Consider the following 23,466-nt stretch of genomic DNA (forward strand, 5'->3'; position numbering starts at 1 on the left):
TAAGACAGTTCTGTGGTGATTTTACATCATGCGATGTTGTAAAATGCTACCAGTTAGCAGGCGACCACCGAGGAAAATAGGCCATTTTATACTGTTTTTTCATGTCACGTGACTAAAATAGCTAAAATGTTAAAATGCTAACAGCAAGGAAACACTAAGTAAAGAACGTTTTGACGTTGGAATTATTGAAGTCAGCTGAAAAATGTGAGGATTGTACGAATTCTCAAACTCAAAGTGAATATGGTGTTACTGTACTTACAATATGGCTTTACAAGAAAAGTGGGAATTGCTAGTTTGATAAACGGAATGATTTCGAGTTGGAAGCAGTTGAAGAATCTCAGAAAATTAAGAAAACTGCATTAAACTGTCTTTGTTATCATTGTTATCGCAACACATACTGTCTGCCTAAAATAAGGAAAATGGCCATTTTAGCACATCAAAGGTGAACTATGAGCTAATGAAATATGAGTACAGTATTATTCAATGAGCTCAAAAAGTACTTAAACACACATTCAGATCTTAAAACCCTTTTTTTTTATTTATTTCTTTATGTGTCTTGATTTCATGTTAGCGTTTTTGCTAGCTCGCGATTACGGTGTGTAGTATCTGCTAGTCTAGGAAACAACATGTTTTTAATATGTGAAGAATTCCATTCCTCCTGGAGCTTTGATTGTGGATTGTACAACATGCCATATACATTTTGAAGTATGCAATTTATTAAGAGAATAATGGATATTCAGTTGATATAACAGTTAGTATGCTACTCTCTGGCATGAAGGCTTCTTATCGGCTAGCTACTGTCGTGATTTCACATCATGGCATTTAAGTTTGCACTATTTCAAATGAGAATCATTTATAAAATGCCCATACTAAGCGCCTTAAGTATCAAGACATTTCTATGGTGATTTTGTTATAATATGCTAACATGCGAAAAGCTAGCAGGCTACCACCTGGCAAAATGGTCCGTTTTATAGTGTTTTTGCATCATGTGGTGTAAATTTGACATGACTAAAATAGCTGAAATGTTCAAATGCTAACAGCGAAAGCAAGACGGCACTAAGTAAAGAACGTTTTGACGTTGAAATTTCTTTAAGTCAACTAAAAAAATGTGAGAATAGTACGAATTCAAGCTTAAAGTTAAATTGTCTTACTTAAAATGCAGAATTACTAGAAAATTTGGATTTGTTGTTAGTCTGATTAACGGAATGATTTCATGTTGGACTCGGTTAAAGAATGTCAGAAGAACGTTATTAAACTGTTATAATTGTTATCGCAGCATTTACTGTCTGCCTAAAAGAAGGAAATGGCCATTTGAGCACATCAATTGTGATCTATGAGCTAACAAAACATGAGTACAGTATAATTGAATGTACTTAAACACACATTCGAATCTTAAAACCAAAGTTTTTATTTTTGGAATGCTAATGTGTTAATGTTAGCATTTATGCTAGTTAGCGATTAAGGCATGTAGTATCTGCTAGTCCAGGAAACAACATGTTTTGAATATGGTGAAGGATTAGATTCCTCCAGTCAGTTCTAGTAAAGTTTGTGGTTATGAGCAGGTCATAAAGTGTGACATGCATAGGTGGATGGCGCACGCTACACGAAAGCAAGGCTTTGAGTCCTCCTTTAGTAACAATCTTAATGCTTGGATGCACAAATATGAGCAGGGTGGTGTGGGATTTCATTACCAGAAGTTTGTTGTACTTCATCTGGAGGCCGCTGATATATTCCTGCAGAAATACACACCGTTGTTACGGCAACAAGAAGAAAAAAGTCGAGTTGACTATAATGACGACTTGGTACCTTGTCACCGCCAGCAGAAATGTGAGGAGCCAAAGCCTCCACCTCACTCTGGAAAATGTTGTGGTCCTCCACCTCGTTCTCCACCGATGGAAGGTCCTCACCAAAGCCTTTGTTGCTCAGGTTGGCCTGAGAAGACATAAAGTTACGTGAGACATCTTTTCATTCGGCCACACTTCTTCTTCTTCTTGTTTTCTTGTGACCCAGAGTTCCCTCCCTTCTCCCTCTCATATATACATGTTAACAGACCTTCCCATACTAAATTATATTCCATAAAATCGTCTTTTCTAGAAACTTCAGTAAAACGTTCTGGTTGCTGCTCATACCCCTTTGAGAGTAACCTTCTTCTGTCCATGTCTTCTAACGTCTTCTCTTAGTTTTCTCATTTTTCTACTGTATTTCCCACAATGGATGTTCCACTGACTCTACCTCATTGCAGCTGTCACATAATCCTATGGGTGTTTTATAATATGGTTTGTGCAGCCCTTTGAGACACTAGTGATTTAGGGCTATATAAGTAAGCATTGATTGATATAAAGTACAATGACTTATTTAAGATTCCTCTTTTGTGCTCCCCCTTACAGTTCTTCCCGCTCCTACTGTGTTCAAAATTGCATAAAAGTGTCTTCCTGTTGTATTCATGCCCCAGTGTGATTACCACTCTTTCAAAAGTTTTCCTTTACTGCCTTACTGAGAGGTACCGCTCTGTGCTGCTCTAGCGTGAGTGTCTGCTTTGCCAGCTGATCGGCCAATTCATTGCCTTTATGCTTGACTCCACCTTCTAAAGCTCTCAATCTCTCAAGCAATCTTTATTTGTACAGCCCTTAATCAAAGGTGCTTCAAAGGACTTTACAAACCACAATGACGTCTGATCTGAAGGGAAAAACTCCAAAATCCCAAAATTGGAAAAATAAAAAATGGGAAAAAGCTAAGCATCGTCCAGTTTCTTATACTTAGTGAAATACGTAAACCAGGGGTCTCAAACTCAATTTACATGGGGGGCAACTGGATGCAGAAACTGGGTGAGGCTGGGCCGCAAGTAAGGATTTCTTAAAAAATCTAACATGCACTTTTTAATGAATTCACCTTCTATGAATGGCTTTCCCGCCCTAGCAACATACTTGCCAACCCTCATGATTTTTCCGGGAGACTCTTGAATTTCAGTGCACCTCCCGACAATCTACCAGTGCAATCATTCTCCCGAATTTGTCCCAATTTTCACCCGGCCGACATTATTAAGGGCGAGCCGTGACTGCACTGCCTTTGACGTCCTCTACAACAGTGGTTCTCAACCTTTTTTCAGTGATGTACCCCCTGTAAAAAATACATTAATTCAAGTACCCCCTAATCAGAGCAAAGCATTTTTGGTTGGAAAAAAAGAAATAAAGAAGTAAAATACAGCACTAGGTCATCAGTTTCTGATTTATTAAATTGTGTAACAGTGCAAAATATTGCTCATTTGTAGTGGTCTTTCTTAAACTATTTGGAAAAAAGATATTAAAATAACAAAAAAAATTGTTGAAAAATAAACAAGTGATTCAATTATGAATACAGATTTCTACACATAGAAGTAATCATCAACTTAAAGTGCCCTCTTTGGGGATTGCAATAGAGATCCATCTGGATTCATGAACTTAATTCTAACATCAATATTTATGGAACATGTCCACAAAAAATCTAGCTATCAACACTGAATATTGCATTGTTGCTTTTCTTTTCACTGTTTATGAACTTACATTCATATTTTGTTGGAGTATCATTAATTAAATATATTTATAAAGGATCTTTACATTTTTGCTATTTTTGGCATATTTTTAAAAATTCTCACGTACTCTTTGGCATACCTTCAAGTACCCCCAGGGGTAAGCGTACCCCCATTTAAGTACCACTGCTCTACAACATGTCATCGCTTCCGCTTTTACATCCCACAACCAGCGTGTCGGCTCTGTAACATTTTGTAGGAGGCTTGAGCAGATCCACGTAAGTGCCAAGTGGCCGCAAGACATACTTGATCAACAGCCATACAGGTCACACTGAGGGTGGGCGTATAAACAACTTTAACACTGTTACAAATATGCGCCACACTGTGAACCCACACCAAACAAGAATGACAAACACATTTTGGTAGAACATCCGCACCCTAACACAACTTAAACACAACAGAACAAATACCCAAAACACCTTGCAGCCCTAACTCTCTCGGGCTACGATATACACCACCTCCACGGACGCAAGTGGGGGTGTGGGGGGTTTGGTGGTATATTGTAGCCCGGAGGCGTTAAGACTGTGTGGGATTCTGGGTATTTGTTCTGTTGTGTTTATGTAGTGTTACGGTGCGGATGTTCTCCCGAAATGTGTTTGTCATTCTTGTTTGGTGTATGTTCACAGTGTGGCACATATTCGTAACAGTGTTAAAGTTTTTTTTACGGCCACCCCCAGTGTGACCTGTGTAGCTGTTGATCAAATATACCTTGCAATAACACATGTGCAATCAAGATAGCCTGATGCAATATACAAATGGGCTTGCATGCTGTTTGATCGGGATGTCGAGGCCACTAAAAGCAGTGCAATTATGGCACCTCCTGTATATTGTTGATTGGGTAAAAATTGACAGGAATTAGAGAGAATGGATGCTCTGAAATTCAGGGGTCTCCCGGGAAAATTGGGAGCGTTGGCAAGTATGACGCTGTCAAGCGCCGTTCATATTAAACTCGCAGGCCGCACCAACATTAAACGTCTCGTGGGCCGCAATTGGCCGGCGGGCCGCATGTGTGAGACCCCTGACGTAAACGGACAAAAACAATTAGGTGGAAAAGATGAAAGCTGGGTGCGGCTGTTGTTCGCTCGAGACGGTGGACTTGGCCAAAAGGTGACTACTTTTATTTACTAAAAATTAAATAAACAAGTAGCTCAACTTAGGATGTTAATCAGTTCTACGATCGAACTTATAACTCAAATCGACATCGCCCATTGAAATGAATACAAATTAATTTGATCCATACTTATCCCTATAAATCATCATCATTTTAACATGGAACATGCCTTTTAAAAAGCTAGCGATTAAGACCGTTTGTTAAGGGCAGATTTGACGGGATTCACTACGCCTACTAGCTATCCTCAAAAAACTAGCTTGCTTCACACATAGCATAAAATGTTTGGTGGACAAAATGAGACAAAGAAGGAATGGCATAAAACACACCTTTCTGTGGCAGCGTCGGGGAAAGTTCTAGATGTACACAAACTACGGTGAGTTCAAGGACCGCTGAAATTAGTAGGACAAAACAGCGCTCGCCAAATACTCTCATCAGTGAAGCATAAACACAAAAATATTAAACAGTGGGTTTTCTAACAATTAGAAAGGTTTGTGTCATGTTTGTCAATATATATATTTTTTTAACCATTTTTTTTCCCTTTTCATACATGTTTGAAAAAACTCCAGGGAGCCACTCGGGCGGCGCTAAAGCCCCGTACTAATGCAATAAATCACACTTTTCAAACTGTGACTGGTGAATTTGTCCTTCTCTACGAAAGAATGAATCCCGACTTGTATTTGAAGTCAGACAGTTTTGATTGGACGTGTCAGCTGACTCCGCCTCCACTTACCAACTTCTCATCCATCATGTTGCCCCAGTTGATGGTGGGCACCCCCTCAGTGCGGATCAGTTGGTAGATACGCTCATGGTCCTCTCTCAGCTTGTTCACTCGCTCACGGAGCTGCCTCATGCTGCACACACACGCAAACGGATGCACACACACACACGCACGCACGCACGCACGCACGCACGCACACACACACACACACACACACACACACACACACACCCACACACACACACACACACACACACACAGTTTTCAGTGTAAAAGGAGTGTGGCCTGGAGGAGCCTCCTGAGAAGAGCGGGACTCACTCCTTGCCGATCATCTCAGCCTGAGGGTGCTGGAGTTGCTTGGCGTTGGCCGCGTCCTGGTCCAAGCCTATCAGCAGGTCCAGAGAGTTGAGGAGTCGCTTGTTGGTGTCCTCCTGGTACAGCGGCGCTTTGCCCTCGTTGATCTTGCTAACATCCTACCCACAAACACAAGGAAGTCATGAAGAGTGACAACGTAGGAGACATAAGTGTGAGTGGAACTTAAATGCTTGAATGTCCAGGGTGAATGGAATGTGTGGATGTTGGAACGGTTCAAACCGTATGTAAATATGGGATGTGGAGAAGTTTGTATATTGCCCATTCATTGTCAATGGGGGTAATTTCTGGTAATTCCGGGTAATCATGGAATTTTCAGGACCGGCAAACATGATGGTTTTAATGTCCATGGTGAGTAGAGTGTGTGGATGCTGGCACTGTTCAAATTGCTTGAAAATGGGGGATATGCAGTATATTGTATATTTCCTATTCATTGTCAATGGGGAAAAAATTACCGGAAAATAAAAAAAAAACAGGAAAACATGTTTTGAAATCTCAAAAATATATTTAAAAATTTATGTATATTTATACAAATTATTGATTTCTTTGTATGTTGCATTTTTATATTTATAAATTTTATTTATAAATATTTTCAAATCTCAAAAATGTATTTACAAATACGCGTCCATTTATACAAATTATTTATTTATTTGTATATCACATTTGTATTTGTATAATATCATATTGATATAAATAAGTTGATGCGAGACAATTCTACTTCCATACAAATCGGATGAGAAATGTTGGATATGCTGTCGATTGTATATTTCCCATTAATTGTCAATGAGGAGAAAATGACCAGAAATTCAGTAAAAATTTTGAATTTTGGGAAAGGGAAAACATGTTTTGCGTTCAAAATGTGAAGATTCGTATGGGTGGATGGTTGAAAGGTCGGAGTCAGGTAAAAAATCGTGCAGAATTTTGGCAATTACATAACTATAAATAAGTCCATTCATTAAAGGGGAATTTCCTGAAAATTTGGGAACAAATCTATATCATGTATTGGTTTGGAAAATAAAAAATATTAGTTGTGTCAAAAAAAAAAAAGATTTTCAGATTAATCGCAATTCTTATTTGTAACGATTATTAATCGATTAAAAAATAAAAACTTTTTTTATTTTCAATCTGTCCTGACCAGCCATTTAGAGCAGTGGTTATCAACCTTTTTTCAGTGATGTACCCCCTGTGAACATTTTTTTAATTCAAGTACCCCCTAATCAGAGCAAAGCATTTTTGGTTGAAAAAAAGCGATAAAGAAGTGAAATACAGCACTATGTCATCCGTTTCTGATTTATTAAATTGTATAACAGTGCAAAATATTGCTCATTTGTAGTGGTCTTTCTTAAACTATTTGGAAAAAAGATATACAAAAAAAACAAAAAAATGTTGAAAAATAAAAAAGTGATTCAATTATAAATAAAGATTTCTACACATAGAAGTAATCATCAATTTAAAGTGCCCTCTTTGGGGATTGTAAGGAAATCCATCTGGAATCATCAACTTAATTCTAAACATTTCTTCACACAAAAATAAATCTTTAACATCAATATTTGTGGAACATGTCCACAAAAAATCTAGCTGTCAACACTGAATATTGCATTGTTACATTTCTTTTTACAGTTTATGAACTTACATTCATATTTTGTTGAAGTATTATTCAATAAATATATTTATAAATGATTTTGGAATTGTTGTTATTTTTAGAATATTTAAAAAAAAATGTCACGTACTCCTCGGCATACCTTCAAGTACCCCCAGGGGTACGCGTACCCCCATTTGAGAACCACTGATTTAGACAATCATATTGTTGATGTAGATCAGTGGTTCTAAACCTGGGTTCGATCGAACCCTAGGGGTTTGGTGAGTCGGCCTCAGGGGTTCGGCGGAGCCTCCACCGCGGAAGTCAACACACACCCGATTCATCGTTTAAATAAAAACTTGTCCCTATCTGCGTATTATGGATGCCACCAGGCAATTTTCCCTCTAATTTTCCATCTGATTTGCAAGTGTGTAATTTGTTGTGAGTTCAAGCACTGAGTTGGTTTTCTTTTAACAAAGTGATGTTCATGCACGGTTCATTTTGTGCACCAATAAGAAAAACATAACTTTGTCTTGAATTTGAAAAAAAATATACATATATTTTTCACTAAAGAAGGGTTTGGTGAATGTGCATATGAAACTGGTGGGGTTCGGTACCTCCAACGAGGTTAAGAACCACTGATGTAGATCATCTAAAATCTGCTGTACACATTTACTTTGGAAAAGAAAAGTGTTGGATAGTTCTCCTGTTGCCTTATTTGCTTTATTAAATGTTTGGGTAGAATTTTTGCCAACAAAAATTGTTTTCTTTTAAGTAATGTAGAAATGCATCAGAACATTTTATCTATTTTATAGAGAAATGTAGTTCACTATAGAACTGACACCCAATGTTATTAAAAAAGTATTGATTTTGAATTGTTTTGAATCAAGAATTGCTCTAGGACGAATCGTTACCCCGAAAAATCGAATCGTGCACTGCCCTAAGAGTCAAAACCCTAAAAAAATATCAAAACGACCCCTTACGCTTTCTCTCTCAAGTTTGAACACCCCTAATTTAATCATGTAGCGACGTTAATGTGTCTTGTACTCGTGATAGCACTTAAAACTTTAAAGCTAGCAAGTGATTAATGGCGCAAGCTTCTAGCTAGTGAGTAGTAATGATGTACGAAGCCACCGATTTCCTTTTTGATCCGATACCGTGTAAAATTCAGGCTGGTGTTAGGGATACCGATCCGATACTTGGTGCAAATATACCTAATGTGTGTGGCAAAATGTAAAAAATTGTGGGTTTCAAGTGTCGCTGCTCTTGGGGAATCATATTCAAAATACAAAATCACAGGGTGAAAGAAATGATGGCGTTCTTCTGTGCTGAATGTGTTCTCCTATTTATATTCGACTGTCTCCCTCACATTCCGTTTATAACACTCATACTCATACTTATGTAGGGGGAAAATAAAGTACTTCCCACCAATCCTGTATCATTAAGACAAGATCTCAATTATTTCCTTCACACTGTCTTCCTGTTTATGATATTCATTAGCCCGAATAACTAATTATCCAAAGAATCGATATTTCGGTTTGAGAATCCATATTGGAGCATAAAGATCTGGAATCGGCAGAATTGAAATTGTACCTTGTTGAGGTTCTGCTCCACATCGTAGATGTTCTTCTCCACTTTGTCAGCATTCTTCTGCAGTTTCTCGATCAGACTGGTCAGTTCCGTGGAGGAGATACTAGAAGACCAGAGTGAGGAACATTATCTTCACGTCAGGACCAGGATTAAAAAAAACTATCTTTTTAGCCTTTAGACTTCAGACTTTGGACTTTATTGAGTGTCTTAACTGCACACTAAATGTACACATACAACAAATACACATACTACTATTTAAACATACACCATGTACACATACTACATATACACATACTACTATGTAAACATACTACTATGTAAACATACACCATGTTCACATACTACAATGTAAACATACTGCTATGTAAACATACACCATTTACACACACTCCCATGTAAACATACTACATTGTACACATACTACGTGTACACATACCTCCAGGTACCGCAGTAAAGTACAGTTAGAAGAATCCCAATTAGCTATAAAAAGCGAGCGTCACAATATTCAGATGCTACGATACGTAAGTTTGTTTTGTGTTAATTGGTCGTCATGACGAGCGATTTTAAAACAAGCAAAACAATCTGAACACGGCTAAATATATTAACTTTCTAATTATGAAGAATGTAGCAAAATGTAGTTAAGTCCTTTTTTTCGCGGGTCTGACATTATACTTTACTAGCTACAGCCGCGTTAGGTAGCTTATATGACAAGCAAATTTAAAATTATAAAACAGCATTTTAATCATGGCTAAAGTACCATTTTTAAATATATTAGCTGTCTAATCATTCATGAAATGTAGTAAATTGTAGTTAAGTCCATGTGTTGCTAGTCAGACCTTGTAATTTACTAGCTAGAGCAGGGGTCGGGAACCTTTTTGGCTGAGAGAGCCATAAAAGCCAAATATTTCAAAATGTATTTCTGTGAGAGCCATATAATATTTTTTAACACTGAATACAACTAAATGTGTGCATTTTTAAGTAAGACTAAAATTTTTAGGGTGTAATAAGTTGGGGCGGTATAGCTTGGTTGGTAGAACGGCCGTGCCAGTAACTTGGGGGTTGCAGGTTCGATACCCGCTTCCGCCATCTTAGTCCCTTCCGTTGTGTCCTTGGGCAAGACACCTTACCCACTTGCTCCCAGTGCCACCCACACTGGCTTAAATGTAAAAATGAGATATTGGGTTTCACTATGTAAAGCGCTTTGAGTCACTAGAGAAAAGGCGCTGTATACTTCACTTCTTATTCTTTTTAATAACATTGTTATTCTAAAGCTAACCAATAATAAATATAATACTTCTTACCATTAATGCAACTTCTTCAACAGGTGCGATAGAAAATGAATGGTTGGATTAAAATGCATGAGAATGTTTAATAATTTGAACATTATTTTTAACACTGTGATTACCAGCAGAATTATTCATTACTTATCGTGTTAAGCAATTTTAGCTAAGATTTATCTGAGAGCCAGATGCAGTCATCAAAAGAGCCACATCTGGCTCTAGAGCCATAGGTTCCCTACCCCTGAGCTAGAGCCACGTTAGCTAGCTTGTAGACAGAGCTGTTTAAGAATAATAAAAAACATTCTAAACATGACTAAATTACATTCTGACAGTATGTTAGCTGTCTAATTATGGAAGAAATTTAGTAAAATTGTAGTGAAGTTTGTTTGCTGCTAGTCTGACATCGTAGTTTACTAGCTAGAGCCGCGTTAGCTAGCTCATATGATGAGCCATTTTAGAATAATAAAAACTTTCTAAAAATTACAAAATTACATTGTGGAAATATATTGGCATTCTATTTATGATGAAATGTAGGAAATAATTGTGAAGTTTTTTTCCTGCAAGTCTGTTATCGTAGTTTGCTAGCTACAGCCTTGTTAGCCAGCTCATGTGACGAGCCATTTTAGAATAATAAAAACTTTATAAAAATTACATTGTGGAAATATATTGGCTGTCTAATTAAGATGAAATCTAGTTAATAATAGTTAAGTTTTTTGCTGCAAGTCTGACATTGTAGTTTGCTAGCTACAGCCCTGAAAGCTAGCGCATATGACGAGCCATTTCAAAATAATAAAAAACATTCTAAACATAATTAAAGTACATTGTGGAAAAATATCAGATGTCTAAATATGAATGGAATGTAGCAAACTGTGGTGAAGTGTTTTGCTGCTAGTCTGACATCGTAGTTTGCTAGCTACAGCCTTGTTAGCCAGCTCATATGACGAGTCATTTCAAAATAATACAAAACATTCTAAACATGATTAATTTACACTATGGACATAGATTAGCTGTCTAACATATGATGAAAGTAGCAAATTGTAGAGAAGCTAATAGTTACAGCTGTTTAAGTTAGCTTGTTAGCCATTTAGTAACTAAAAATGACATTCAAAACATTTATTTACATTGATTGAATTGTCGTAGCTAAAAGACGAGTGTCATTTCTATGAAAATCAATCATGCTTGTAATGACTCGCATTAGGTTTGAAGCGTGTTTGGGGCCACATTTCTTTCAAAGGTCAAACACGCTTCGGCACTTAAACCTTTCCCTTCAAGTGATTGTTTGCAACTTGCTGAAAGTTTCATTTGCTAAACTAAAAAAGACAAGAACTTGTTTATTGTTGGTTTAACTGAACATTTTGATCCTGATCTACTAAATAAAGTCTATTAAAACACCTGATAGCGTGCAAAGAGGATTTATTCATCCGTTTAGTCTTCATGAATATGCAGAATACATGCTGCTATGCATTATTCTTGTATGGGATATGCAAATGTAATGATTAATATTAGTCTTGTCACACAAACACACTTCAAAAGTACATTTGCTTTGTTTGAGGCAAGTGTGTGTGTCCGTGCACTCTCACACACACGCCATGACAGCAAGATGACAACAAGATAATAATAATGAGATGATAATAAGGGTGTGTCTGCTCCAAGATAGGAAGGAAGCAGAAACCAGCCGGGCTGGTTTGTTGTCAGGTGTGTCCTTTGTTATCATCTCCTCTCAAGAAACATTAAAAGACATTAAAAGTTGATTATTGAATGAACCAAAGAGGATTTTTTTTTACATAGGCTGTGTATGAATGTAACATCTCAGATTAAAATTTAGTGCAAAAAAAGCTATGTGCAAAAAAATTAAGTGCAAGAAAAGTTATGTGAAAAAAAATCCAGTGCAGAAAAAGTTATGTGCAAAACATTCAGTGCAAAAAAATGTATCTGCAAAAGAATTCCGTGCAGGAAAAGTTGTGTGCAAAAAAAAAATAGTACATAAAAAGTTATGTGGAAAAAAAATTCAATCCAACAAAGTATGTGCAAAAAAAATTCAATGCAAAAGCTATGTGAAAAAAAATTCAGTGCAAAAGTTATGTGCAAAAAAATTAAATGCAAAAAGTTTTGTGCAAAACAATTCAGTGTATAAAAAGTTATGTGCAAAACATTTCAATGCAAAAAGGTATGTGCAAAAAAATCAGAACAGAAAAAGTTAAGTGCAAAAAAATTCAGTGAAGAGTTATGATCAAAAAATTCAGTGCTGAAAAAAATTAAGTGTAAAAAAAAATTTCAGAACAAAAAGTTATGTGTAACAAAATGTTTTTAGCAAAAAAATTGAGCGCAAAAAAGTTATGTGCAACAGAATTCAATGCTAAAAAAAGTTATGTTCAACAGAATTTAGTGCAGAAAAAGTTATGAGCCAAAAAGTCAGTGCAGAAAAGGTTATTTGCAAAAAATTTCACTGGTAAAAAGTTGTGCGCAAGAAAGATATGTGCAAAAAAATTTAGTGCATAAAAAAGGTATGTACAAAAAAATTGAGTGCAAAAAAATGTGTTGCTTCAAGACTTATTTCGATCCCACTCTGATTCCTGAATTGGTGATTAAGAAAAAATAAAAATGACATACAAATGACAAAGATGGCATAAATATGACATCAAAATGCAATAAAAGTGACATACAGATGACATAAAACTGTGACATTACAAAAAAATAAAGATGAAAAAAAGATATGACATAAATAGGCAAAAAAATTTCAGAGATGGCATATAGATGACATAAAGATGATATAAAATGATATACAAAAGACATAAAGTTGTCATGAACATGACATAAAGATGATATAATGATGACATAAAGATTACATAAAGATGACATAACTATGACATCAAAATGACAAAGATGAAATAAAGAGAAAGATATTACAAATATATATATATATATATATATATATATATATATATATATATATATATATATATATATATATTTGTGATCTAAAATGACATAAATATGACATGAAAATATTAAAAGACATAAATATGATATAAAATGACATATACATGATATAAAATGACAAATGTGACAAAGATGACATGTATGATATAAAACAACATAAATATAACATAAAGATGTGTCTTGGATCCTCTTTGGACTGGACTCTCGCGACTGTGTTGTATCCATTGTGGATTGAACTTTCACAGTATCCTGTTAGATCCGCTCGACATCCATTGCTTTCCTCCTCTCTAAGGTTCTCATAGTCATCATTGTCACCGACGTCCCACTGGGTCATTATTGTCACCAATGTCCCACTGGGTGTGAGTTTTCCTTGCCCTTATGTGGGCCTACCGAGGATGTCGTGGTGGTTTGTGCAGCCCTTTGAGACACTAGTGATTTAGGGCTATATAAGTAAACATTGATTGATTGATTGAAGATGACATATATATGAGATAATGATGACAAATATTACATTAATATTATATAAACTTACATGAAGATGAAATAAGAGAATGATTACATACATATGATATAAAATGACATAAAAATTACAAATATGGCATAAATATGATATAAAATGACATACAAATAGATATATGATATGAAATTATATAAAAAGTTACATAATAAATACATATATATGATATAAAACTATATACAAAATTACATAAATATGATATAAATGACAAAGATAAAATAGATATAATATAAAGATGACTTATATATGATATGAAATGACATAAAGATGACAAAGATGACACAAATATGATATAAAGATGACATATACATGATATACAATGACATATATATTATATATTATGACATAAAGATGACATAAATATGATATAAAGATTACATAAATATGACACAAAGATGACATATATATGAAATAAAGATGACATAAAGATGACAAAGATGACATAAATATGATATAAATATGACATAAAAATGAAATAAAGATGACATAAATATGACACGAAGATGACATAAATATGACATAATGACATATATATGATGTATAATGACATTAAGATGACTCAAATATAATATAAAATAACATAAAGAACACATACATATGATATAAAGATGACATAAATATGATATAAAGATGACATAAATATGACATAATGACATATATATTGTCAGGCTTTCCCCTGACAGTTTGTCTATGTTTTAGTGTTTTTCTCTGCATTTGTCTGTTTCCTCTGTGTTTAGTATCTCCTGTCTTTAGTTCCTGTCTAGTGCTCTTATTTTGTCAGCTTCCTGTCTTGTTCCCTGAGTGCTGTGTTCCTCCTCAGGTGCAGCTGATTGGCAGCTGGCCACACCTTTTGCCAATCAGCCTGCTCCTATTTGTACCTGCTTTGTCTTGTGTCAGTTGCTGGATCATTGTATTGTCGTTCGGACTTGTTGTTGCCATATGTTGCTCTTGTCATGTCTGTGATTCTTTTCAGCTATTACCTGTAGTGCTACATTTTGTCCTGGTCGTCGTAGCGGTAAGCTGTTCTTGTTAGCCATTAGGTATTTCCAGTTTTTCTGTTTGCTATCCTCTAGCTTCCGTGCTATAGTTCATTTTTTGTTTTCTAGCTTCCAGTGCTAGCTCGCTTAGTTTGTTATTCCGCTCACGTGCGTGCTTTTTGTTTGTTCTTGTTTAGTTTTAATTAAATCATGTTTTCATATTTCATGCCTGCCTCCATCTCTGCATCATGGGATTCATCATCAACTAATAACCCTGACATATATGATGTAAAATGACATTACGATGATTTAAATATAATATAATATAACATAAAGAAGACATAAATATGATATAAAGATGACATAAGAATGACATAAAGATGGCATACAAATGATATAAAGATGACGTACGTATGACATGTATGATATAAAATTACATATGATATAAAATTACATAAATTACATCAATATGACATAAAAATGACATATATGATATAAAAAGACATAAATATGAGATTATTAAGACATAAAGATGACATACTGTATATATGATGTAAAATGACATACGTATGACATAAATATGATATAAAATGACATCAAAGTGACATAAAGATGACATAAATTTGCGTCACTATAGACAGCGATTTTACACTAGACAAACAAGTCAATGGCGTTTTAAAATCGTGTTTTTATCACCTTCGTCTTTTAGTAAAGGTTAAACCGTTTTTATCTTTTAACCATTTTGAACAAGTCGTGCATGCATTTATTTCAAGTCGCCTGGACTACTGCAATGCACCTTATGCTGGCATTAGCCAAAAAGCTGTCTCCCGGTTGCAGTTAGTCCAGAACGCGGCAGCACGACTTTTAACAGGGGCCACGAAATGCCAGCAAATAACCCCAATTCTTCAGAATTTGCACTGGCTCCCTGTTCATTTTAGAATTGGTTTTAAAACATTGCTGTTTGTTTTTAAATCTTTACATGGACTGGCACCTCAATATATCTCGGACCTCATCCAAATTTACATTCCTGCGCGCGCTCTGAGGTCCGAGAGCCAGCTCCAGCTCGTGGTGCCCAAGACCAGACTTAAGACCAGGGGAGACAGGGCCTTCTCTGTGGTCGGCCCTAAGCTCTGGAACACTCTGCCCCTCCATGTTCAAACTGCTTCCACAGTGGAGTGTTTTAAGTCTCGTCTTAAGACCCACTTTTATTCTTTGGCTTTTAACACTACGTGAGTTGTGTGGTCCTCTGTCCTCTGTTGTCCTCTGTGTTTTTTATACACTTTGATTTTTATTTTACTGTTTTAATTGATTTTACCCTTTAAAATAGTTTTTAATCATATTTGTTTTTATATTGTTTTTATTGGTTTTATTTTTATTTATTTTTGGTTTTATTCAGTCATTGGTGGAGCATAATATTGTTTTTAACATGGCTGTGCAGCACTTTGGAAACGTTATTGTTGTTTAAATGTGCTATATAAATAAAGTGGATTGGATTGGATAAATTTGACTTAAATATGACAAAAAGATGGCACAAAGATGACATATACATGATATAACATTATATAACAATGACATAAATATGATATATAATGACATACAATTGGAATAAGAAGGTCACAAAGGAGGTAAAAGTGTCTGAAAATTGTTATTATTGAGGCCCTCCTTAATTCCTGCTGAGTAACGAGGAGAAATACGATCTATTGTTTGGAGTGTGTGGAGACTTAATGACAACGACTCATCCCACTATAGGAAATAACACCAGCACATAAGAACTAAATGGTCACACAGTGTAAGAACTAAAGGAGCATACAGAACTAAAGGAGCAGACAGAACTAAAGGAGTGTCTGCAAGTCATTCCAGTGAAAGGTGAAGCTAACAAACCTGTTACTACAACTTGACAAGACGACCACACCCTCAGCCGACAAGGACACACATTACGCAAACTAATAGCTGCCTTTTAACTCTTACACACACACACACACACACACACACACACACACACACACACACACACACACACACACACACACACACACACACACACACACACACACACACACACACACACACACACAGGTTTGGGTGAGAAGTAGCACAGTTGAAGCCGTGTAAGGTGTGCATGCAGAAGGTATCAAAAGGTAGATGTGTGGTTACTTTGTCAACCACAATTCTAGGACAGCATTGAGTGGCAGGAAGGTGACAAAAGTCCACTCACGATGTTTTGATGGGGGTCGTCACGATGCTGCTCTTGCTTTTCTTCTTGTACATGGTGGCAGGTGACGGCTGTCAGGGTCCCAAGTACAAGTCAAGTCAAGTGCAGTACGAGTACAGTCCGGGTCCGCTCGCCGTCGGTCGTGTTACGCGTCGATGCGGCGTGTGTGTGTCAGCCGTGTCACACACACCCTTCACTGAGTCGCAGCTTGCCCTCCCACTGAGCTGGAGTCACCTGCAAAAGTCACTTTTTGGCACTTGTCTCGCTCCACCTGTCCCGCGTAGCAGGGGCGGGGCTACAGTGGCCACGCCCTCCCCTCGGCAGGCATGCCTAAACGAGTCGGGGCCACGTTTCAGTGCATATGCATTCACATCAAGAAATATATATATTTTTTATTATTATTGTTATATTATTATTATTATTGTGTGAATGTCCAAGCATCCACACAAAAAATATTTTCCATCCATCCTTACATTTCCTACCGCTTATTCCTTTGGGGTGTATTATTATTATTATTATTATTATTATTATTATTATTATTATTATTATTATTATTGTGTGAATGTCTAATAGGGCTGCAAATCTTTAGGTGTCCCACGGTTCGATTCAATATCAATTCTTGGGGTCACGATTTGATAATATATCGATTTTTTCAATTCGATTCGATTCTCGATTCAAAAACGATATTTATCCGATTCAAAACGATTCTGTATTCATTCAATACATACGATTTCAGCAGGATCTACCCCAGTCTGCTGACATGCAAGCAGAGTAGTAGATCTTTGTAAAAAGCTTTTATAATTGTAAAGGACAATGTTTTATCAACTGATTGCAATAATGTAAATTTGTTTTAACTATTAAACGAACCAAAAATATGACTTATTTTATCTTTGTGAAAATATTGGACACAGTGTGTTGTCAGGCTTATGAGATGCGATGCAAGTGTAAGCCACTGTGACACTATTGTTCTTTTTTTTTATTTTATAAATGTCTACTGATAAGGTCAATGAGGGATTTTTAATCACTACTATGCTGAAATTATAACTAATATTGATACTGTTGTTGATAATATTCATTTTAGTTTCACTACTTTTGGTTTGTTCTGTGTCATGTTTGTGTCTCCTCTCAATTGCTCTGTTTATTGCAGTTTTGAGTGTTGCTGGGTCAGGTTTGGTTTTGGAATTGGATTGCATTGTTATGGTTTTGTTGTGTAGTGGTTTGTTGGATTGATTTAAAAAATAAAATAAGATAAAATATAATTTTTTAAAAGTGAGATTCTATTCTGAATCCCACAACGCATTCGATTCGATTCGTATTGGAATCGATCTTTCCTCACAAAACTAATGTCTAAGCATTCACACCAAAAATATTTAATGTATTATTATTATTATTATTATTATCATATTACTATTGTGTGAATGTCGAATCATTCACCCCCAAAAATAATGTAGTCATTATTATTATTATTGAGTGTACAATTCATGTCCTATTAATATTATTATTATTATTATTATTGTGTGAATATCCAAGCATTCACACCAAAAATATTTAATGTATTGTTATTATTATTATTATTATTATTATTATATTATTATTGTGCGAATGTCGAATCATTCACCCTCCAAAAATAATGTATTCATTATTATTGTTATTATTATTATTATTATTATTATTATTATTATTGAGTGAATGTCCAAGCATCCACACAAAAATAATAATTTTTATGTTGTTATTACTATATTATTATTATTGTGTGAATGTCCAAGCATTGACACAAAATATCATGTATTTGTTGTTATTAATATTATTGTGTGTCCAAGCATTCACCCCAAAAAAATAATTATTCATCCATCCATCCATCCATCCATTTTCTACCGCTTGTCCCTATTTTTTATTATGATTATTATTGTATAAATGTCCAAAAATCACACCAAAAAATAATTAATTTATTATTATTATTATTATTATTATTATTATTATATTATTGTGTGACTGTCCAAGGATTCACACCAAAAAACATTTATTATTATTATTATTGTTATTATTATTATTATATTATTATTACTGTTATTATTACTAGGGGCTTCACGGTGGCAGAGGGGTTAATGCGTCTGCCTCACAATACGAAGGTCCTGCAGTCCTGGGTTCAATCCCAAGCTCGGGATCTTTCTGTGTGGAGTTTGCATGTTCTCCACGTGAATGCGTGGGTTCCCTCCGGGTACTCCGGCTTCCTCCCACTTCCAAAGACATGCACCTGGGGATAGGTTGATTGGCAACACTAAATTGGTCCTAGTGTGTGAATGTGAATGTGAATGTGAATGTTGTCTGTTTATCTGTGTTGGCCCTGCGATGAGGTGGCGACTTGTCCAGGGTGTACGCCGCCTTCCTCCCGATTGTAGCTGAGATAGGCGCCAGTGCCCCCCGCAACCCCAAAAGGGAATAAGCGGTAGATAATGGATGGATGGATATTATTACTGTGTGAATGTCCAAGCATTCACACCAAAAAATAATTTATTTCATTTTTATTATGATATTCTTTTTATTATTGTGTGAATGTCAAAACATTCGCCTTAAAAAATTACGTATTAATTATTATGATTATATTATTATTATTGTGTAAATGTCCAAGCATTCACACCAAAAAAATCATTTATTTGTTAATATTATTATTATTATTATTATTATTATTATTATTATTATTATTATCCATCCATCCTTTTTCTACCGCTTATTCCCTTTTGGGTCGGTGGGCGCTGGTGCCTATCTCAGCTACAATCGGGTGGAAGGCGGTGTACACCCTGGATAAGTCGCCCCCTTATCACAGGGCTATAATTACTATTATTGTGTGAATGTCCAAGCATTCACACGATATAATTTATTTATTATTATTATTATTATTATTGTGTGAATGTCCAAAAATTCACACAATTCACATTCTCCACCAAAAAAATCCATCTAACAATCATTAAAAAAAAAAAAACGTTGGCACAGTACACAGCCTACAGTTTTCATTCGATCGGAACACAGTATCAAAACGTTCGGCTCCCCAATAAAAGGTTCCTATAAAAATATCCCAGATTACCCAGAACTCCCGAAGTTCCAGGTAAATTTGGCCATTGAAAATGAATAGTCCATTTTTCAAACATGGACAACTCTCATATTTCTCACCTGTTCCACCATCCACACACTCCCCTCACTTTGGACAATCAAACTACTAATTTCCAAGTTAAAAAAAATTCCAGGATTTCCAAGAATATCCGGTTTTCCAAAGCCCTATTTTCACCTCCTGCTGGAAAGTTTTCACAGTTGACATTTTTCAATCGTTTTTGACCATTCCACCATCAAAAGTTATATTTTTTTACATACAAATTCCGGGTTTCCAGGAATTCCAAAATACCTATTCTTAATTCAAACTGTTACTAGTCAACATTTTTCATCAAAAATTCAAACACCAATTCATTAATATCCTCTAAGACAATTGTACCAATTGTATCAATATCAATATATAATATCAGTATCAATATATTTTTTTTAATTCCCGAAATTTCAGAATTTCCAGAAAATTTTAATTCAAATGCCCATCTATCCATCTATTTTCTACCGCTTATTCCCTTTGGGGTCGCGGGGGGCGCTGGTGCCTATCTAAGCTACAAATGAATGGATGTATTCATAGCTCTACAATGCCCTAAATTCCATTTTTAAACCCGATTCTGACCTTTCAACCATCCACACACACGACTCTTCCTGTAAAGCAACAGATGACACTTACTAGCTAGCTAACCTGAAAACTACAGATGAAGTAAAACACTTAGTAGTAGGGCTGCGAATCTTTGGGTGTCCCACGATTCGATTCAATATCGATTCTTGGGGTCGCGATTCGATTATGTATCGATTTTTTCTATTCAATGCGATTCTCGATTCAAAAACGATATTTTTCCGATTCAAAACGATTCTATATTCATTCAATATATAGGATTTCAGCAGGATCTACCCCAGTCTGCTGACATGCTAGCAGAGTAGTAGATTTAAAAAAAAAAAAGCTTTTATGATTGTAAAGGACAATGTTTTATCAACTGATTGCAATAATGACAAATTTGTTTTAACTATTAAATAAACCAAAAATATGACTTATTTTATCTTTGTGAAAATATTGGACACAGTGAGTTGTCAAGCTTATGAGATGCGGTGCAAGTGTAAGCCACTGTGACACTATTGTTCTTTGTTTTTATTTTTATAAATGTCTAATGATAATGTCAATGAGGGATTATTAATCACTGCTATGCTGAAATTATAACTAATATTGATACTATTGTTGATAATATTCTTTTTTTGTTTCACTACTTTTGGTTTGTTCTGTGTCGTGTTTGTGTCTCCTCAATTGCTCTGTTTATATCAGTTCTGAGTGTTGCTGGGTCAGGTTTGGTTTTGGAATTGGATTGCAATTTTATGGTATTGCTTTGTATTGGTTTGTTGGATTGATAAAAAAAAATAAAAAATTAAATTTTTCTAAAAAATCGATTTAAAAAAAAAAAAGAGAATCGATTCTGAATCGCACAACGTGAGAACCGCGATTCGTATTCGAATCGATTTTTTCCCACACCCCTACTTACTAGCTAACTAATTTGCAAGCCTGATAACAACAGATGAACGAAAACCCCGACTTGCTAACTAGCTAACCTGATAACAACAAATTAACTAGAACACCTACTAGCTAACTAGCTAGCTACCCTGATAACAACAGATGAACAAGAACACCTACTAGCTACCTAGCTAACAATATAACAACAAATTAAATAGAACACTTACTAGCTAACCAGTTATCCTGATAACAACAGATGAACGAGAACACCAAATAGCTAACTAGCTAGCTTACCTGATTATAAGAGATTAACTAAAACACTTAATAGCTAACTGGCGAGCTTGCCTGATAGCAATAGATATATGAGAATGCCTACTCGCTAACTAGCTAGCTAGCCTGATATTTGCTTTGTTTACCTAAAATATTTGCCCTGATTACAATAACAATCAAAATATTACTAAAAAAGAGCTTGACAAATGTCCAGGTGAAAACATCGATATCTGTGTTGCTACCACAGTGGCCCTTCTTGGTATTGAAGCGATACCAAATGTGTGTTATTGCCACCTCTAAGCTGCATTATCATATTGTATGGGACATAGAATAATTTGAATATATAAAACTAGTCTCTTCGCCACCAACTATAAGTCCAATTTAGCACAATAAATTATCATTATCATCATGCATATTTTTTTTAAATGGGAGTCAAGTTTCACTCTGAGCTTTATTTTGAAAGGTCGGTTCATGCGCGCAGTAAAAAGTTAAAGAAACCCTGTGATTTCTCTTAGCCAACAGAACAGAACGGCAATGAAAAAAAGATTAAAACAAAAAAGTGAAACATGCTAACTGTATGGATATTTAAGTTAGCATGCTAACATGCTAACATTCCAGTGCTAGCTTTTTGAGCTTATTTTGCAGCCGTTTACCCTGGAGATACAACTTGGTATTTGACACTTGTTAACTGTTAGCGTGCTAACTTTAGCATGCTTGCAAGCTAACGTTATTGTGCTAACATTACGTTTTTTTTCTCTCTAAGTACACAGCCATACACCTTATAGTCATATAATTTGGTATGTGACACATACTAACCATTAGCATGTTTATGTTTACATGCTAGCATGCTAACATTAAATTGCTAGCTTTTTGAGCTAATTTTGAAACCATTTACCCTACAGTCATATAACTTGGTATGTGACAGCTGTTAACTGTTAGTTTGTTGGCATGCTAGCACGATATATAAAACACTTTAACATGCAAAATAAAAATGAATAAAACTAAAATTTTGCACGTTTGGTGGTGTTACAAAAACATATATAAGGAGATTGAGTTAATCCGTTAATTAGTCGCTGATACAAATATTTTGTTTTGTTTACCTAAAATCAATGTCCTGATTTTAATAACAATCAACAAATTAATAAAAAGATCTTGACAAATGTCCAGGTAAAAATATCAATATCGGTGTTGCTACCACACTGGCCCTTATTGGTATCAAAGCGATACCAAATTTGTGGTATCGGCCACCTCTAAGCTGCATCATCGTATTGTATGGGACATAAAATAATATAAATATATAAAACTAGTCACGTTGTTCTTTGTCCATCCCTACGAACTACAAGTCCAATTTAGTACAATGAATTACCATTATCATCAAGCACATTTTTTGGGGGGGGATTCAAGTTTCACTCCGAGCTTTATTTTGAAAGGTCAGTTCATGAGCGCAGTAGTTAAAGAAACCCTGTGATTTCTCTAAGATAACAGAACAGAAAATGAAAAAAATATTTAAAAAGTATGTGAAACATGCTAACTGTATGCATGTTTGTATTCAAGTGCTATCTTTTTGTGCTAATTTTGCACTCGTTTACCCTAGAGTCATATAAAAAAAAAAACGATTAAAAAAGTTAGCTCGATAATAATGAGCTAGTACTAAAGTGTGTATCCAATTTGTGTTGAGCATTTTCACAAAGTAAACAAACTATCCAATCCCATGCTGACGATATTCAACATTTAAAAAATGTTTCACTTATTAAAG

General features: G+C 35.3%; 1 protein-coding gene across 1 annotated transcript in view; it reads right to left on the reverse strand.

The window, feature by feature from the left end:
* ppl (periplakin) overlaps positions 1-17,105 on the reverse strand; it is a 46,972-nt gene extending 29,867 nt beyond the window's left edge. Inside the window, exons 1-6 of the mRNA XM_061905915.1 lie at positions 16,865-17,105; positions 8,939-9,038; positions 5,713-5,867; positions 5,407-5,527; positions 1,807-1,932; positions 1,692-1,733 (exon numbers count right to left, since the gene is read on the reverse strand). Coding sequence (XP_061761899.1) covers positions 1,692-1,733; positions 1,807-1,932; positions 5,407-5,527; positions 5,713-5,867; positions 8,939-9,038; positions 16,865-16,917 — 597 coding nt within the window. The 5' untranslated portion in view covers positions 16,918-17,105. The remainder of the gene's footprint in view (positions 1-1,691; positions 1,734-1,806; positions 1,933-5,406; positions 5,528-5,712; positions 5,868-8,938; positions 9,039-16,864) is intronic.
* Between the last annotated feature and the right edge of the window lie 6,361 nt (positions 17,106-23,466).

The sequence above is a fragment of the Nerophis ophidion genome, linkage group LG07 (genome assembly GCF_033978795.1).
Source record: "Nerophis ophidion isolate RoL-2023_Sa linkage group LG07, RoL_Noph_v1.0, whole genome shotgun sequence".
NCBI classification, from domain to species: Eukaryota; Metazoa; Chordata; class Actinopteri; order Syngnathiformes; family Syngnathidae; genus Nerophis; species Nerophis ophidion.